This window comes from Rhinichthys klamathensis, unplaced genomic scaffold, assembly GCF_029890125.1.
Source record: "Rhinichthys klamathensis goyatoka isolate OS25496 unplaced genomic scaffold, OSU_Roscu_1.1 h1tg000336l_1, whole genome shotgun sequence".
Taxonomy (NCBI): Eukaryota; Metazoa; Chordata; class Actinopteri; order Cypriniformes; family Leuciscidae; genus Rhinichthys; species Rhinichthys klamathensis.
The window spans coordinates 1,020,670-1,038,691 of NW_026606850.1; the positions used below are offsets into that span (position 1 = coordinate 1,020,670).

The 18,022-nt window shown below is 38.0% G+C and overlaps 2 protein-coding genes across 2 annotated transcripts in view; one reads left to right on the top strand and one right to left on the bottom strand.

Moving 5' to 3' along the window:
- The window catches only part of mcoln1b (mucolipin TRP cation channel 1b), a 329,868-nt gene that overhangs the window by 277,918 nt on the left and 33,928 nt on the right, over positions 1 to 18,022 (top strand). The window lies entirely within an intron of this gene.
- Positions 1,797 to 17,483, bottom strand: LOC130106317 (E3 ubiquitin-protein ligase TRIM39-like). Its single transcript, XM_056272392.1, has 6 exons — positions 17,085 to 17,483; positions 15,989 to 16,084; positions 15,303 to 15,533; positions 15,195 to 15,217; positions 14,995 to 15,113; positions 1,797 to 2,284 (listed from the first exon to the last, which is right to left on the bottom strand). The coding sequence occupies exons 1-6, from the start codon at positions 17,475 to 17,477 to the stop codon at positions 1,803 to 1,805; spliced, it is 1,344 nt and encodes a 447-aa protein (XP_056128367.1). The 5' UTR covers positions 17,478 to 17,483; the 3' UTR covers positions 1,797 to 1,802.

The window sequence follows — 18,022 nt, forward strand, 5'->3', positions numbered from 1 at the left end:
TTCTTGTTTGTCGACTGTGATCTTGTAATGTAGATATAGCCATTTTACAATATATTCCTGTTTGCAGTCAGTTGCACAATTTCACCACTAGATCTCAGTAAAGTTACACTGAAGTCTCCATTGCTCACAGTGACTGCGAGGACTGATATTACAAAAGCAAGTAAAGTATTTCGATTAATTTATTCATTATTCATTTATAATAAGTCTTATTTATTGTCTTCACTTGGAACTATTTACTTTGATCCGAATAATGGCAAAATATGGTCTTTTGTATCTGCTTTATATATTTTAAAACTTAAAAAAGACACCCATGTCAGTGTTGCAAATTTCAATCATGGCAAAATATTTTTTGTTATTTTCCTGTTTATTAGTGTAAAGCTGCTTTGATACAATCTTGTATAAAGCTATAGAAAATGTAGAAAAAACATGACGTGGCTATTTCAGAGAAAATAAAATAAAATTCAGGAGTTAAACAATGTTGCCACACTTTAAAACCTAATTATCAAACCAAACATTTAATCTTTCTTTCTGAAAATTACAATGAAATTGTGCAATCACACATTTGTTCGTTTATACAAGGGATCATCAATATTTGTTCTGAAACTGTCAAACTCAAAGATTTCAGTGATTCCCAGAGACTGAGCACTTTTCCCATAACTTTTCCATGACTGAAACCCTGAAAATATCTGGATATATTGAGACTAAAATTTGTAATTTGATATTAACTTCGCCTCAGCAGACAACATGGGTCTATGAACACAATTTTACAGATTTTTTATTTTTTTTTAAAGATGAATAAACTAACTACTTGTTTATTGATCCGTTGTATAACAACATTATGTGAGTATTCCTGTAGATATCAGTCATGTGATCAGCCATGTGATCAGCCAACAGTCATGTGATCAGCCATCTGATCAGCTATCAGTCATGTGATCAGCCAACAGTCATGTGATCAGCTGCAGCCAATCACAGATCAACAGCACTCTTACTCATGTGAGATCAAGGGGGTAATCCATCCACCGGAAACTGAAGCCATTGTAGCAGACTGTCACCTGCTGTTAGCATTACATTGACTCCCGTTCATTTTGGCGCCAATTTGACAGAATAATACATCTGAGGCATTTAAAGACTCCATTTGTCCATTATTTATTTCGAAAGAAACACGACAATGTATAAAAGGCTCCATTACCTTGTATCTTACATTATGGTCCCGTAGAAGCAGTTTTTGTAAAAATAGGCTAATGATTGCGTCAGAACCACACGACTCTCCGTCGTACAGTAGAGAAATTACCGTATAGACAGGAGGAGAAGCTCGGGGGCAATCGGGGGGACGTGGAGGCATAAAGTCAAGGGAGAAGCTAATAGTCATGGACAGCTCCTACTCGCACTCCCCGTCTCTGCGAGATTCGGAAGGGAATGATTCAGATTTCTCTCGGCACAGCTACTAGAAGACTTGCAGCTGTCAGACAGGTTGCTCACGTCACATCTCCGTCGTCAAGCTCAGTTTGAGCCGGCGCAGTCGCTCAGCCATCAGGAAGTGAGTGCTTCTAATTGACTTCACTTTTCTCCATTGAAACCTATGGGGTCGCTGTGTCCAGTTTATTTACTGTCTATGTGTGATGAATTAAATATTGGAATCCCTTCAATGGCTACCTATTAGATTTCAGATCGACCTCAAGGCCCTATTAATATTTTTTTTTTAATTTTTTTAAATGGTCTGGCGCCCTCCTATCAGTCAGATACAGTCACATGATGACTGTAAAAGATGAAAGCATGTCGATCTAGACTTACAGATGTAACATTTACTGACTATTGACAGGTAAGATCCTCAGAGATTCAGGACACCGGAAGACTGGAAGGAGTGTGTCAGTGAAGGTGGTTGTGAATGTGTGTAGATGTGTGTTAGTTACAGGATCAGAGAATGACACGGTTCCTCTGTCATAGTCCAGATCAACTCTCACACGCTCAAGATCCTGTTCAACAGGAAAACCAGACCCAGTCAGTCCGTACTTCACACTCCAGACATCAGTGTTACAGAAATCACGTCCCTTCCTCTGGTTTGATGCTGTAGTTACTCCAAGACTCCAGTATCGACTCTCTTTAACCTCCACATCCCAGCTGTGTGTTCCTGAGTTAAAACCCTCTGAACCCAGAACACACCAATAAGAATCAATTCTCTCTGGATTATCAGGAAGGGGTTTTTTCCCGCTGTATCTCACACTGGTCAGATCATCAGACAAAAGGAGACGTGGATGAGCCGAGTTTGGATCCAGAATCACAGGAGCTGATGAGACACAATCAACAGATGCTTTTAATCTGATATTCATATAATGATCATGAGTGAACCGAACACAGATTATTATGAATTATGACACTCGTCCTATTGATCAAACACATCAGACATTTTCCTCTGATAATAAAACTGAGTGTGTAACTAAAAACACAGACAGTGATCAGTGTTTAATGGCATCAGCGACAAACATTAAATGTGTGAGTTAAACATTTGTGTCTCATCAAGAGAAACTGATAAACTGGAAAAGTTTAAATCACAATCTAACAATCAGAGCTGTTGAGATATAAAAATACTGTATCTGTAAAAATTCTGATCATGTTTAAACCGGGTCTTAATGTGTGTGTATTTGCTTTAAAATACTTTGTTTCTGTCTGATGCGTTTAACTTAGTAATGAATAATCAATGATTGTAATATGTTAAGATGTAATAAATCTCTGTGGTGTGAGTAACTGAAGCAGGTTCTTCTGATAAACATTATCTGAACAGACCCTCATCATTGTGTTTCTGAAACATGGAACAATCAAGATGAAGCTGCACTTCATCTAGAAACACTTTCAAAATGAATTCAGGAATCATGAAAAAAATAAAATCGTACAATAAATTCCGATATACATTTTGACTCTAAGTCCAACTCTTAAACAATTATTGAAAAGTTCTCAAATATTTCCGTAAGAATGTCTTGTGAAATATTTCCTTATGGAATATGTTGAGAAGTTTTGAAGTTGTCTGAATGTATTATCCTACTCACAAGGTTGGATTGTTTAATACAAAAAATATATGAATCAAGTGGTAAATCTAACAATATATTTTATATATAATTAAGATGTGATTTTTAAGATAATTCTTTTCACAATTTTGAATTCTTCTCAAGTTTTGTTTTTAGAACAATCTTTAAAAAACAGATTAAAATTCTTCTCAATGTTGTGAATCTGGCCGCAGCTTTCTGGCGAGATTATACAATTATTTAAAATGTTACATTTTCTTCGTGAACTTGAGACTGTCAACAGTTCCTCTAGGAACACATTATAATATAAACTTTTTGAGGAACATGAAATGCATATTGAAGTTCCTTGAGTTCACAATATTATATTTTAGGTTCAGTGTTTCAGTCTGAAGAATCACAAATAGCCCCTTATATTGGCCATTACACATTTAAATGTACATATTTAAAACAGTAATATCCTATACTAAACTAATCTTGACAAACTATATATAATTTGAAAGCTTACAATCTCTAGTTTCCATATTTGGTGACTGATTTTCAAAATAAATTACAGAGGAGCCGTAATTTATCAATTTGCAACAAGAATATTTTCATACTCCTAAGACGTGTTCAGACCTTTATTTTGAAATAGTGATGAACATGAAAAATCATGAAAGAATGGTAGAAACTTGTTTTCATGCCAAGAGTTCAAAAGATAGCATCCATTCAATTATTTTAGAAAAAAAAAAGGTCTGAAAATGTTTTAAAGCAACACCACGTAGTTTTTCAACCTTCATAATATATTTCCAAGACCCTTGTGATGGTACATCGACTTACAATAGGTTGAATGGCACGTCTGCCATAGCCTGACGTGGTCTGTATCGCTTTTTCTGGCACTACAGATCTTCGGGGTTCGGGTAGTAACCCGAGGACAAAAAGAACTACAAAATTCGACTGCTTTACGGCATATCTCACTTCCCCCACCACCCCCCACTTCCTCAAATTCGGACGTGAGAGCCCAACTAGCATTTGTTTGCCAGCTGGTATAGCGTCTGTAAGTTGTTGTCATGGCCGAAGCAGCAACTAAACCGAAGAAGGCAAAGGTTTTGTCGGAGGAGACTAGGGGTGCTTTCACACCTGCCTTGTTTAGTTCAGACACGCTCGGTCTCTCTCGCACAGTTCGCTTCCAGACTGATCTCATGAAATGGCGTATGTATGACACGCCAATTCGTATTTCCATTTTTGGCGTGCTATCAACACGCATAATCGCTTTTCAGCGTGTTTATCAACGCCGTTGACTTAACGTTATATTACTGTATATATAAATATATGACCTCCCTCAACACCGTCCCTAAACCTACCCGTCACTGGGGTTAATACCATTTATGAGTCTTCCCCTACCATCCTAGGAAAAAAAATATCGCTCCCCAGATGTAGATCTACATTTTGCTTCGTTTCGCTCGGACATTTAACGGCGTGTACATACACGCAGAATCACTCGGACATTTAACGGCGTACACATACACGCAAAAGACGACGGTTCGTTTGGGCGTGGACATAGCCAAGGCAAGGCAAGTTTATTTATATAGCACATTTCATACACAATGGCAATTCAAAGTGCTTTACATAGAAGAAATTAAAATAATCAAAACAAATAAGAATAATTAAAACAGTTCAGAATAAAAAATCAAATGAAGTAGTACTGGTCCACCCCTATCTGAGATGGAAGAGATTGAGCCGGTTTACGGTGCAACTGGACCTCTAGCCCAGGGACGTACTCTGCTGGGGTGGTGCTACACCAGTAATGCCCAGCGGGGCCCCCACAGAGCACGCTTCGTGTGCGCTGTCTGCTGCCGTTACCCTTAACGACGCTCTCAGCGACTTCTTATACAGCAGTATAACTTACTCCTTCACTCGCCTCATCGGAGTGAAGACTCTCCCGCTCTCCTTCAAAATCTCTTCCAGAGATTATAAAAATAAATAAATTAGAAATTAGAAAACAAACAAAGACAAAACCAGTACAGTAAAAACAGTCGGACGGACAGTGGCACAGTGCTCATTCAGTAAATGCATAGCTAAACAGATGTATTTTGAGTCTGGATTTGAAAGTGACTACTGTAGGAGCACATCTGATCTCCTCTGGAAGCTGATTCCAGCTGCGGCTGGCATAATAGCTAAAAGCAGACTCTCCATGATTAGAGTGAACCCTTGGTATTTCCAGCTGATGTGATCCTAATGATCTGAGTGATCTGTTAGGTTTATATTCAGTGAGCATATCTGCAATATATTGAGGTCCTAGCCCATTGAATGATTTATATCAAAGACAATCATCCAATGATGGCGGAAGGCAGGTGCAGCAGGTGTGGTGTGCTGGTGGCATTTCTGCTTTATGCGTTTATTTTAACACTATCAATTCCAAAGTTTGGGGAACGAGCATGGCACTTGAATCGAAATGGATATAGTAACCTGGCGGAGGCAAATGTTTCCTTAAAGTTTGGGGGAAAGCATTTTGGCTATGGAAAGACCATTGTGGCTACTACATTCGTGTTTCCTAGTCTCATGACCTCATTCAAAAAAAGACTCAAAAAACGGCCTGAGCGCAGTTCGCAAGGCGAAACGCTGATCATTATCCTGTGTCTCCTATTATCGGGAGACGTTCATCAATGCCCAGGCCCCATCTCCAACAGCGGCGACTCCGACAATGTGACGGGCCGCGGCGACGCTGTGTGCGCCCACCAGGCTGGATTATTAAACGCTGCGAGTGTTTCCAAACATTTTTACCTGGATTTACCTAGCCAATCGATACTTGGAGATTTGTGTCTTGGGTGCACGGGGCAGGACATGCGTACAGCGGAAAGTGCACTACACGAGGATAAATGGTGCGAAGAAGCGATGAACAAACAGCTTGGCTTGGAGTCAGATCAGCTGGGATACAGTAGCCGAGGCGCCGAGGAAAAGCGACGTGGGGCTGCGGGGAGCACGCGGCGGAGGAACGCCACAGAACGGATCAACCGACGACAAAAGAGAAGTAATCTACTTCATTCAAAACCACAGTCACGGAGGTATGATTTGACACTCTTTCATACACTCAACCACGCTAAAGTTATCTGGGATGCTAAATCGAAACCTCGAAAGGTCTACTGGGGGGACATTTAAATGTTAGGAGTATTTCCTCTAAAACTGACCAGGTGGAAAAACTGCTTACGGACTCGAACTTGGATTTTATTTGTCTATCAGAGACCTGGTTAACAAAGATATCTCCTCAGGCAGCATATTGCATTCCAGGCTATAGCATATTTAGAAGGGATAGGTCTACTGGAAGAGGTGGTGGATTACTTTTCTATGTTAAAGAGCATTTACAATGCCAACAGATAAATGTGCAAGATAAATTGGATGTAGAGATTGAATGTATTGCTTTAACTATAAATGTGTCACCTCAGATGTCATTCATTTTAGCTGGTTTTTATAGACCGCCTTCTGCTGATGTTACATTTTATACATCATTTAAGGAGATTTTAAAGGAATTAAATACTCTTGGTAAAGAAGTAATTGTACTAGGGGACTTCAATGTAAATTGGATAGATAAAAACAGTAGGAAAAGGTTAAAGGAAATAACAGGACTTTATGATTTCGAACAGCTAATAAAGGGACCGACAAGGATAACCAAAACATCTAAAACACAAATCGATCTGGTATTTTCAAATAAATCTGACAGAATAATAAAATCTTTTAATTTTATCACAGGTATATCAGATCATAATTTAGTTCTTATAGCAAGGAAATTAAACAAAAATAGATTTACATTTAGAACAAATAAGAAAGAGGTTTTTTATAAAATACCCAATAAAGATTTGGCACATTTTGACCAAGAGTTGGAGAAGGTAGACTGGAATATTTTGAACTCTAATGATGAAATAGGCTCATTTTGTGGGAGCTTTTTAGATCTAATCAATAACGTTAAGGCGAAATTTATTAAAAAGTGTGTTAACTTGAACAAAAAGGCACATTTACCCTGGTTAACAAAAGATATTTGGAATTTGATGAGGAGAAGAGATTATTTACTTAAAAAGGCTTTAAAATCGAACATTGACAATGATATGCGTCTATTCAAGGATTATCGGAATAAAGTAGTGAAAGAACTAAAGACTTCGAAAGCAAACTTTTTTATTGATTTGATAATCACTTGGTCTGGAAGCACATTAATACTATTTCTCGGAAAAAAATGTCTCAAAAATGTTATGAAATTAAAATAAATAATGTTTTAACGCAAGAAGAATCAAAGGTAGCCAGTGCTTTTAATAGTTTTTTCAAAGATTCTGTTAATGATTTGGTTGTTGTTTTTGGTGACAGAACAAGGGAAATGAAATATGTAGATTCAACTAAACCAGTGTTTCACTTAAGTGAGGTCTCGGAGCAAGAAGTCCTTAAAATTTTACAAGGACTTAAAATTTCAAAGTCACAGGATGGTTATGGTTTAGATTCGTGTATGGTTAGAAGGAATGCTGCCACCCTATGTCGACCTACCACTCAGCTAATCAATCGATCCATCAGAGAAGCGGTCTTCCCCGACTGTCTAAAAAAGGCAGTGGTTACACCTTTGCTTAAGGGAGGAGATAAAGCTGAGCTGGCCAACTATAGACCAGTTAGTATCCTACCTATAATATCTAAGGTTGTCGAGAAGGTAGTGGCCATGCAACTGATGGATCATTTGAATTATGGAGAGCACCCCCTGAATCCTCTTCAGTTCGGTTTTAGAAAACACCATTCAACTGAAACGGCACTTTGTTATTTTGTTGAACAACTCAAAGCCATGTTGGATAAAGGAGGGGTGGTGGGTGCCATATTTTTAGATCTGTAAAGAGCATTCGACACGGTAAACCATAACATCCTGTTATCTAAATTGTCTGCTCATAATATTTCTGACGAGACATTACGATGGTTTAAATCTTATTTAGAGAATAGGATGCACTGCACTAGAATTAAGAGCACTATGTCTTCGTTTTTAGACTGCTCAGTTGGGGTGCCACAAGGCTCCATTTTGGGCCCTCTCTTATTCAGTGTTTATATAAATGATCTTCCAGCCATTTGTCCTGAAGTTCACGTACAAATGTACGCCGATGACGCCGTGATATATGTCCATGCAAAACTAAGACAGAATGCAGCAGCTGTGCTCCAGGGAGCAATGGAAAAAATTTCAGATTGGATGGTGCAATCATGCTTGACACTAAATTTTAGCAAAACTGTCAGCACGTTTTTTTCAATAAGGAATACTTCTCACTCTGCGCCGGAAATTATTGTAAAAGGAACAAGGATTCACGAAGCAGAGTCTGTCAACTATTTAGGCGTAGTGTTCGAGAGGACACTGTCATTTAAAAAGCATGTTTCAAAACTGATAAAAACTGTAAAATTTAATTTATCGCAGTTCAGATATGTTCGCCTGCAAATGAGCACAGATGCAGCCAAGCTTTATTTGCATGCGATGATATTGTCACATTTTACATATTGCATCACAAATTGGTCTTTATCAACCAACTCTGCGTTACAGCCGCTTCAAAGCTTGTACAAACAGGCACTCAAAATTTTAGATAAAAAACCTGTTTCATACCATTACTGTAACATTGTGAAGAAATATAGATTATTAACGTTTGAAAATTGTTTTGTTTTCGAATGTTAATTTAGTATATAAAATTTTTCATGATTTGGCACCACAGCCCCTGAGTATGTTTGTTAAATCGTGTGAAGAGGTAGGACTTAGAACAACGCGAGCCTCCTCCAGAGGAGACTGCTATGTCAACTTTAGGTCCTCTGCTTTTGGACAGAATTGCTTCTCTGTGAAAGCTGCAGGGATGTGGAACTCGCTGCCTTTAACTATGCGAGAGAGTAGCACCTTGCAACAGTTTAAACTTAACCTGAAGAAATGGTTGAAAGAAGGTCAGATTTGTGATCATTAGCACAAAACTGGTTAATTGGGATTTGGTTAAAAATGTAAGAAGGTAAATTTAAAAGGGAACTGTAAATAGTTGTAAACACTACTGGTAGTGCAATTGCATGTTTTGTTGAGATGATCCTTTTGCTGGTGTTTTATCTGTAATTTTGTATTACGAATGGACTCATCATTGGAAATGCTCATTGTCCACTGTATTAACCTGCTGTCACCTTGCCTCTGTCCAGGGACTACAGATGAAAATTAGCTTCTAGCTATTTCTGGTCTGTGCAACACATTTGTTGTGCAATGTCCCTGTTAAATAAATAAATAAATAAATATACCAGTAATAATACTTTAAAATCAATCGTAAATGTAACTGGGAGCCAGTGTAAAGACCTGAGGACTGGTGTGATATGTTCATATTTTCTGGTTCTGCTCAGAATCCTGGCAGCAGCGTTCTGTATGAGCTGCAACTGTCTTATGGTCTTTTTAGGAAGGCCAGTGAGGAGTCCATTACAGTAATCCACCCTGCTGGTGATGAAAGCATGCACATGTTTCTCTAAGTCTTGATTGGAAACAAAGCATCTAATTCTTGCAATATTTTTCAGATGATAGTATGCTGATTTAGTTATTGCTTTGACATGACTACTGAAACTAAGATCTGACTCTAGAGACACACCAAGATTCCTGACTTGATTTTTAGTTGTTAGACCCCTAGCGTCAAGGTATGCATTCACCTTGAGAACTTCATCTTTGTTTCCAAACGCAATGACTTCAGTTTTGCCTTTGTTTAACTTAAGAAAGTTTAGGCACATCCAACTGTTGACTTCATCAATGCATTGGCACATGGAGTCAATGGGGCTGTAGTCGTTAGGCGATAGGGCTAAGTAGAGCTGTGTGTCGTCTGCATAGCTGTGGTAAGAGATTCGGGTTCTTTCTCATTATTTGGCTCATTGCGAGCATATACAGGTTGAATAGGAGTGGTGCAAGAATTGAGCCTTGAGGGACTCCGCAAGTCATGGATGTCCACTCAGACTTATGGTCTCCTATTCTCACATAATAACCTCTCCCTTCTAAGTATGACCTGAACCATTTTAGGACTATCCCAGAAAGCCCCACCCAGTTTTCCAGCCTGTCAAGAAGTATGTCGTGATCGACAGTGTCAAATGCAGCACTGAGGTCGAGTAGTACCAGCACTGATAATTTCCCTGTATCAGTATTTAAGCGAATATCGTTTATTATCTTTATGAGCGCTGTCTCTGTGCTGTGATGCGATCGGAAACCAGATTGAAAATTGTCAAAGTATCCATTAGAGCTTAAGAATTTGTTCAGCTGATTGAAGACAACTTTTTCAATAATCTTGCCTATGAAAGGAAGATTTGAGATCGGTCTATAGTTGCTCAAGATGGTCTTATCCAGATTGCTCTTTTTCAGGAGGGGCTTGACAACTGCAGTTTTCAGGGAGTTTGGAAAACTCCCAGAGAGAAGTGAGGCATTTACCACTTCTAGGAGATCTGCTTCTAAGCTGTTTAACACACTTTTGAAAAAAGATGTGGGAAGTGCGTCAAGGGCGCAGGTTGATGTTTTAAGGTGCTGTACGGTTTCTTCCAAAATTGTGCCTTCAATTTCTTCGAAAACAGACAAAGTAACTACTTTCTCAGGTTGTGGTCTGATCTGTGACCTCAGAGCAACTCAAGGATGAGCTGATCACATACACGCGGATAGCTAAAAATACGTATAGATAACACGCCACTTGACTTGAAAGTGGCGTGTATGTTTACGCAAAGTCATGATGCCATGTTGTCGCTTCGCTTTTGTCCAGTCCGGCGCCTCATGGGTACGCTTTCAAATGAACTCAGGAGCGGTTCGTTTGTGGTGAGAACGTGATCCGACCTCGAACAGACCCAACGGCAAAATAACTGCACATTTTTGGACTGTACCAGCTGCCGTAGTCAAACAAAACTATTATTTAGATTGTCATAGCGCTCCCTTTAAGCCATGACTGACTTACCGCGTTCTGCACTCTCACTAAAATTCTCATCATAAACACTGAAGTTGTCCGCACTGCACAGTGAATCTCTTATTTATATCGCGTCTAGACTTTGTTTATGAGGCGATTTGCGAAAGTATAAAGCTCGTGCTGATTCTGAACATACATTGTGAGCGAATTCTCCGCATGTCATCCGGATTTTCCTCCTCTTTGTTTACTTCCAGGAGTTATGTTGGAATTTTCCTGCACGTTACTTCTGACCAATCAAAGTGCAGTTATGGAAATATGTTCAAGACACATCTGGCCAACGATCTGGATGTTGTCACGTGACTATATTTTGGTTCGTTTCATCCTAGGATATCTAAGTCCACTAAAGGAGGGAGGGCGTTCTCACATTTAGCTCCTAAACTCTGGAATAGCCTTCCTGATACTGTTCGTGGCTCAGACTCGCTCTCCCAGTTCAAAACCAGATTAAAGACGCATCTCTTCAGCCAAGCATTCACATAATGCTTACCTTTTATACCACTGTTGAATCAGATCGACTGCATTAATATTATGAACAGCAGCTACGCTAATTATTTCCCATCTGCTTTTCTGCTGTTATCTCGGGACGCTAGTCCCGAGGTAAATAGCGTTCGTCAGCTCCAGTTTGTATCCAGCCTCTCACGGAGACTTCAGATGCTCCAACACCTGCGATGAGACGACTCGACGCCTGTGAAGAGACGACTCGACGCCTGTGAAGAGACGACTCGACGCCTGTGAAGAGACGACTCGACGCCGGCGATATGTTATGCCCTAAATTAATACATGATGATTAACTAACTATATTCTTCTATGTACATTTCTGAAATGCACTTTCTGTAAAGCTGCTTTGAAACAATATGCATTGTGAAAAGCGCTATACAAATAAATTTGAATTGAATTGAATTGAATCAACTCTTGTTGAGTTTTTTCAAATTTGCATCTATGGTAGCTTGATATTTGGTTATTACCTACCACACACAAACAATGAATTGAATTAGCATATCAATTATGTAAAACAGTAGCCAATAGGCTACTATAATGACACTGGCTTGTAAACGTGAGCTACGCGATCTTTTGGCGTTTAAAAAAAAAAAAAAAAATCCCATGAAATTATATTCATATGACATGCTGAAATATATGCCACTGTACCTGGGATTAGGGCTGGGCGATATCCTTGATTAGTAGTAAATCGCCTTCACCTGCTTTCAGATGGAGCGGCATTTACTACAAAGAGCCGTAGTTCACTGACAAGCTGAGCCATATCGCATTAATATCGCGGTCGTATCGCCAGCGATAATTGATGCGATAAGGCTCAGCTTGTCAGTTAACTACGGCTCTTTGTACACAGCAAAAACTCCAGTGTTAAATTAACACTCCTGGGAGTGTATATGAGTCCACACTCAAGATTGTTAAAGTTAATGAGATAATTAACTGATTATTTGAGTGATGATTGAGCATCTAAAGAAGGAGAAAATCTAAAATTGTAAGCCACCATTATGGCGATCATTGTTTGCTTTAGTTGGACTCTTGACCCTTAGATTAATAACTTTAGATTTTGTTGGCTGTTGTATCTGAGTTATAACTGCCAGATCTTCATTTGAAACTGTTTAGATCAGAACAATGTTTATTAAATATTTTTGTTTATAAGAAAAATACTGATAATAATATGCTGTAGAATCACAAAGCTGTTGCTAATGATTTAAACCAAACTATCTCAATAAGTTTCATTTATTTTTAGATCACAGCATGATTATGCCAAAACATAACCATCACTATCAGATCACACTTTTCTGTGTTCATTTGACTGTTATAAATCAATAACAGCAGACAAACTAAATTTAAAGATGAAAGCATAAGGGTCAAGAGTCCAACTAAATCAAAAACTGATCGCCATAACGGTGGCTTACAACTTGTGATTTTCTCCTTCAGTGATTCTGCTTGTTAACATCAGGTGTCTTCAATAATGCTCAATCATCACTCAATTAATCACTTAATTATCTCATTAACTTTAACACTCATATCTGCATCATATCTTCCATCTGAAAGCAGGTGAAGGTGATTTACTACTAATCAAGGAACCGGCTTTACTGAAGAGATGCGCATAACATATCGTGCGATATATCGCCCAGCCCTACCTGGGATGAAGACATTTCACACGCAACGCTGGCAGTCTGCCCAAGACGTGAGAACTTAAGACGGTATTGGCTAGTCGGTATTGGCTGGGGGGGGGGACAAAATTTGTCAATTTTGACATTGACAAAAACAATGTCTTAACGATGTTGTGGAGCTGCAATATGGCTTCTATATGTTGCAATATGGTTGCTAGGTAGCTTTAAACGGTTGCTAGGGTGTGGTTACACAGTTACATGTTGTTCTGGATGAACACTATACTGTATATATAATTATCATAGGATTGGCAAAGGAGAAAAAAGGCAGTAAAATATAAATGAACCATGATGAGCAATACATTTGTTACTGTATTTATTATTCTTTGTTAATAAAAATAAAGCTGTTCGTTGTTTGTTCATATTACTTCCCAGTGCATTAGGCTAACTAATGTTAACAAATAGAACTTTTAATTGTAATAAGGCTACTAGTAAATAGTGAAATTAACATTACCAAAGATTAATAAATGCTATTTATTTATAAAGATTAAGAAGTGCAGTTTATGAATAGTTAATATTAACTAGTTTGGTGTTATCGATTTGTTATACACCGATTCAGATCTCTTTTGAAGAGACAGATGTTGGACAGATCCGTTATTTTAACCATTCATAAAAGTAAATCGGTGGCGTACGTTAATTGAATCAAGCAAACAACTAGCTGTTGTTTTTGCTCCAAAAAAGCTTGATTTACCTCGAATTTCACATAAGATTCCTTCATGTTATGAGTTTCCATCAGACTCGCGTGGTAGCCAGGTGTCTCATCCAATGGCGATTCTGACGCAAGTGCTAAGATTCCGATTGGCCAAGAGAAAAAGTACTAAGATTCCGATTGGCCCAGCCTACCCCCCCCCAAAACTCACCGGTTCTACGCGATTCACGTGAATGACCCAAATGACCAAGAAAACGGCGATTATCGCCGAAAAGCGACAAGTTTGCAGGTCTGCATGACAGATTTTACAACAGTAGTAGAAGACAATAAGTGTTTCCCAACTGTAGGGGGACCCTGAGAGCAAAAGTTACATGGTGTAGCTTTAAATATAAAGAAAATAATAATAGATTTACCATTTGTGATGTGGCAGCGAGCTATAATGCACATACGTGTTCTTTTTGTGTTTCTTAGAGGTTGAATTCATTTCAAAATCTGCCAAACTTCCAATACTACTTCTGAATAGGATGTCTACTTCATAAATTGTATGAAAATTGTAAAAATAATGGTTCAGATCACTCAAACAACATATGGAAACGCAGGCGCCCTTATATGGGCAGTAATGTCAACTAGTGAAAAAGTTTGGTACTGCGCCCAAACAAAATCTTACTGAAAGCTTTTTTTTTTTAAGATATCAACCTAAAATTTGAAACACAACTTGTTCAGATTTTTGGCTATGATTTTATTTGCATTTTTAGAGTCCACCAGGTTTTGAAAATATATATTTTATATAAAATATGAATAATTACATTTTTAACATTGTACATTTTCATAAACTCAAACTTCTATAACTTTTTTTCTGTTTAACTTTCTTAATTTATTTCACTTCTACACAAATCTGCCTTTAAATCTTCTTTAAAACAAGGCCAATCTTACATCTATATTCCAAAGCATTCTTGAATTACAACCATTTAAGTTCGGAATGTGCATTGTCATGTCTATTAAAAAAGGGGGGTGCCGCTTAAGGGGATAAAGCCACAATTATGTTTTCACTTTTACACTGTTGAGTTTGATCTGGACTTGAGTAGATGAAGAAAGGAGAAATATTCTCAAAAAATAGTTGATAATATTCATTATATACCAGAACTAGTGTGATCTTCACTTACTACAAACTGAAATAATCTAGTGCTTTTGTGTCATTAAAAAACCCATGCGTGTGTAAGAGCACAGATCTTCTCCAGACTCACTGTTTTGGACGATGTCCTGCATCTTCTTCCAGACTCTGAACGGCAGGTTGCCCAAGTATCGTGACACATGAATCAAAGCTCCAGAAGCCATCTGTGGATCCGGCTGTGAGATCTGGACTCTGGAGGAACATTCAGGAGTCAGAACTGCAGTGGCTTTGGATCAGAACCAGAGAGACCAGAGACACCAGCAGATCACTCACCTTTCCATTGAGACTGGTACCTCCTGCAGAACAAACACACCATTTATCATCAAGAACTCAATCAATCAATCAATCATCAATCAATCAATCAATGATGTGAAATCAGACCTTCAGAAAGCAGACATCATTGGCTTTCATCATCTCCTTTATGTCTTTGATTGTGTGTGAAAGATCTGAGATGTGTGTGTTCATCTCCTCCAGCTTCTCCTTCATCATCTGCTTCTTCTGATCCTCTTCCTCCATCAGTGCAGTGATTGTAGCTTTTTCTTCATCTCTGAGAAACTGATGAAGCTTCTGAAACTGCTGTTTAATCTGATGCTCTGTGTGCTCAGCTTGAGACTGAAATCAAATCACATTCACTTCAATCATCTCAAAGACACAACTGATTCTGGAGCAGCGTGAAGAGTGAGTGGGGAAATGTGGGTTAGTTAATTACAACTTTAACTTTCTGAAGTACTAGCACTGTGTTCTGTGTCTGTAGTGTGAAAATACACATGAATCTCATTAGTCTCTCGTCACAAAACAACACTGTTTTAAATGGTGTTTTAGGAAGATTCATTCATATGTGATATCATTTGAAAATATAGTAAGTAAGATGTCAATTAATTATTTTAACAGAACAAAACATTTTCATTTTAAAAGCCCTTTTTAAAACAAGTCCCCATAAAACATGAAAACCCATGTGTGTGTGTTTAATAAAAAAAAATCAATAAAGGAACATGAATTTATGCCAGACAAATCAGTTCAGCTGCTCTAATCCTATGTGTGAAAATGTCAAAGGAATCAATCCTCACCTTGATGTGTCGAACTGTTTTCTCAAACTCTCCCTTAATGTTTTCCTTGTGTTTCAGTTTCTCCTGTAAGGGCTTCAGTGCTGTATTGAGCTCCTCCTGGAATTCAAAGAGAAAATACCGTATATAACAAATCTATAAGACACCAGAGATTTAATATAATATCAGAGAGATTTTTATGTAATAGGCTACATAAGCTTAAAGGGATAGTTCACCCAAAAATTGTAATTCTGTCATTAATTACTCACCCTCGTGTCGTTTCAAACCCGTAAGACTTTCGTTCATCTTCGGAACACAAATGATGATATTTTTGATGAGAGATTTCTGTCCCTCCATTGACAACTACCACTTTGACACTTAAAAAAAGTTCATAAACAGATCGTAAATCTAATCCATATAAATTGAGCGGTTTAGTCCAACATTTTCTAAAGAGACTCGATTGCTTTAGTCCCCAACCTTTTTTTCCAGGAGACCCCTATTTAACATTCAAAATCCATAACAAAATGTGGTCTGAGTTTCACAAACAAAAACCACAGAAGCTGAATGGAAATGTAAATCCACTGTCTGTCAGTAGGTGGCGCTCATGGAACAGCAGAAATACAGCTGTATAACCTCAGTAACCCTGTAAACAAAGCAGCTGCGCTGATGAACACTACGCGGAGGGATGAAAGAAAATGCCATCAACACTTTCCTCAAGGCAGTCAGTTCCCTTCAGAGACACATTCATAGATTTCAGTTCATCTCGCTGAGCTTCGGCAAGAGGTTTATTCTCTTGAATAAAAGTTTAAATGAAATCGGTTCATCATATAAAGCAATCGAGTCTCTTCAGAAAATTTTGACAAAACCACTCAATTCATATGGATTGGTCTTAAGATATCTTAATGCACTTTTGAAATGTCAAAGTGGTAGTTGCGTAGCTGTCTATGGAGGGAAAGATATCACTCAGATTTCATCAAAAAGACCTTCATTTTTGTTCTGAAGATGGACGGAAGTATTACGGGTTTTGAATGACATGAGGGTGAGTTATTAATGACAGAATTGTAATTTTTGGGTGAACTATCCCTTTAAGTGTTTATCCTCATATTAAAATCAGTCTTACCTTATATGATGAAACCACTTCACCGATGGGTCTGAATTTATGATTGTCGTGTTTCTGTGAATTAATACACACTAAACACACCGGCTGTTTGTCCTCCAGACAGAAGAGTTTGAGTTTCTCACTGTGTAAACTGCAGATCTCCTCAGACACTGATGAACACCTCTCATTTCTCTCCTTCAGGAACGTCTCACACAAGTTCTTTAACACAAGATTATTTGAAGGCTTATGTCTTGACAACCTCCTGCAGACAGGACACTCCTGAGTTTTCTTGATTCTCCAGAACTGTTGAAGACACTCTTTACAGAAACTGTGACTACATGACAGAAGAAAAGGAGCCTTGAAGATTTCTCGACACACGGGACAAGAAATATCATCTTCAGATAGTGAAGCCATTTTCTATTTGAGTTTCTGAACTTTACTCTCACTTTCTGAATCAAGGTTTCAAAAATGAATTAACAAGAGTCAGAGATCTGTTCAGAAACAAGCGTTTCCAATCCTTCTTGAAAGTGTTTCCTCTTAGTTCTTCATCGATTGCGGATTCTTCATTGCTTTAGTCAAGACATTAAAGTCAGTATTACAGAAATGAGAAATAACAAGTCAGTCTCTTCCTGGTAAGTGTTGTAAGAGGGTGAAGTTTCACGTTTTTTTTTATATTTCCCTCACACTGTGGCCTCAAAGCTTCACCTTTGTCAGGTAAAACACACCCCCTCATTAGCATACAGATGGCAAAATGTAAAACAAATGTATGAATAATTATATACATAAATGGAAATAAATCCATAAAAACAAATGAAAAAAATAAATGTGGGGTAAAATACCATTATACATAACTAAGGAAATAAAAGTATAGATACATTTACTTTTTTTTTTTTCATTCATATGTATATTTATTATTTTGCCAATTATGCCAAATAATAATTCAGCTCCGACCCTAAATT

Excerpts from the sequence above, each read along its gene's own strand:
- LOC130106317 (XM_056272392.1), bottom strand. The coding sequence starts at position 17,477 with ATGGCTTCACTATCTGAAGATGATATTTCTTGTCCCGTGTGTCGAGAA. Across the intron at positions 15,218-15,302 it reads ATGATGTCTGCTTTCTGAAG|GAGGTACCAGTCTCAATGGA; the intron begins GTCTGATTTCAC and ends TTTGTTCTGCAG. Across the intron at positions 15,114-15,194 it reads GTACCAGTCTCAATGGAAAG|AGTCCAGATCTCACAGCCGG; the intron begins GTGAGTGATCTG and ends ATGTTCCTCCAG.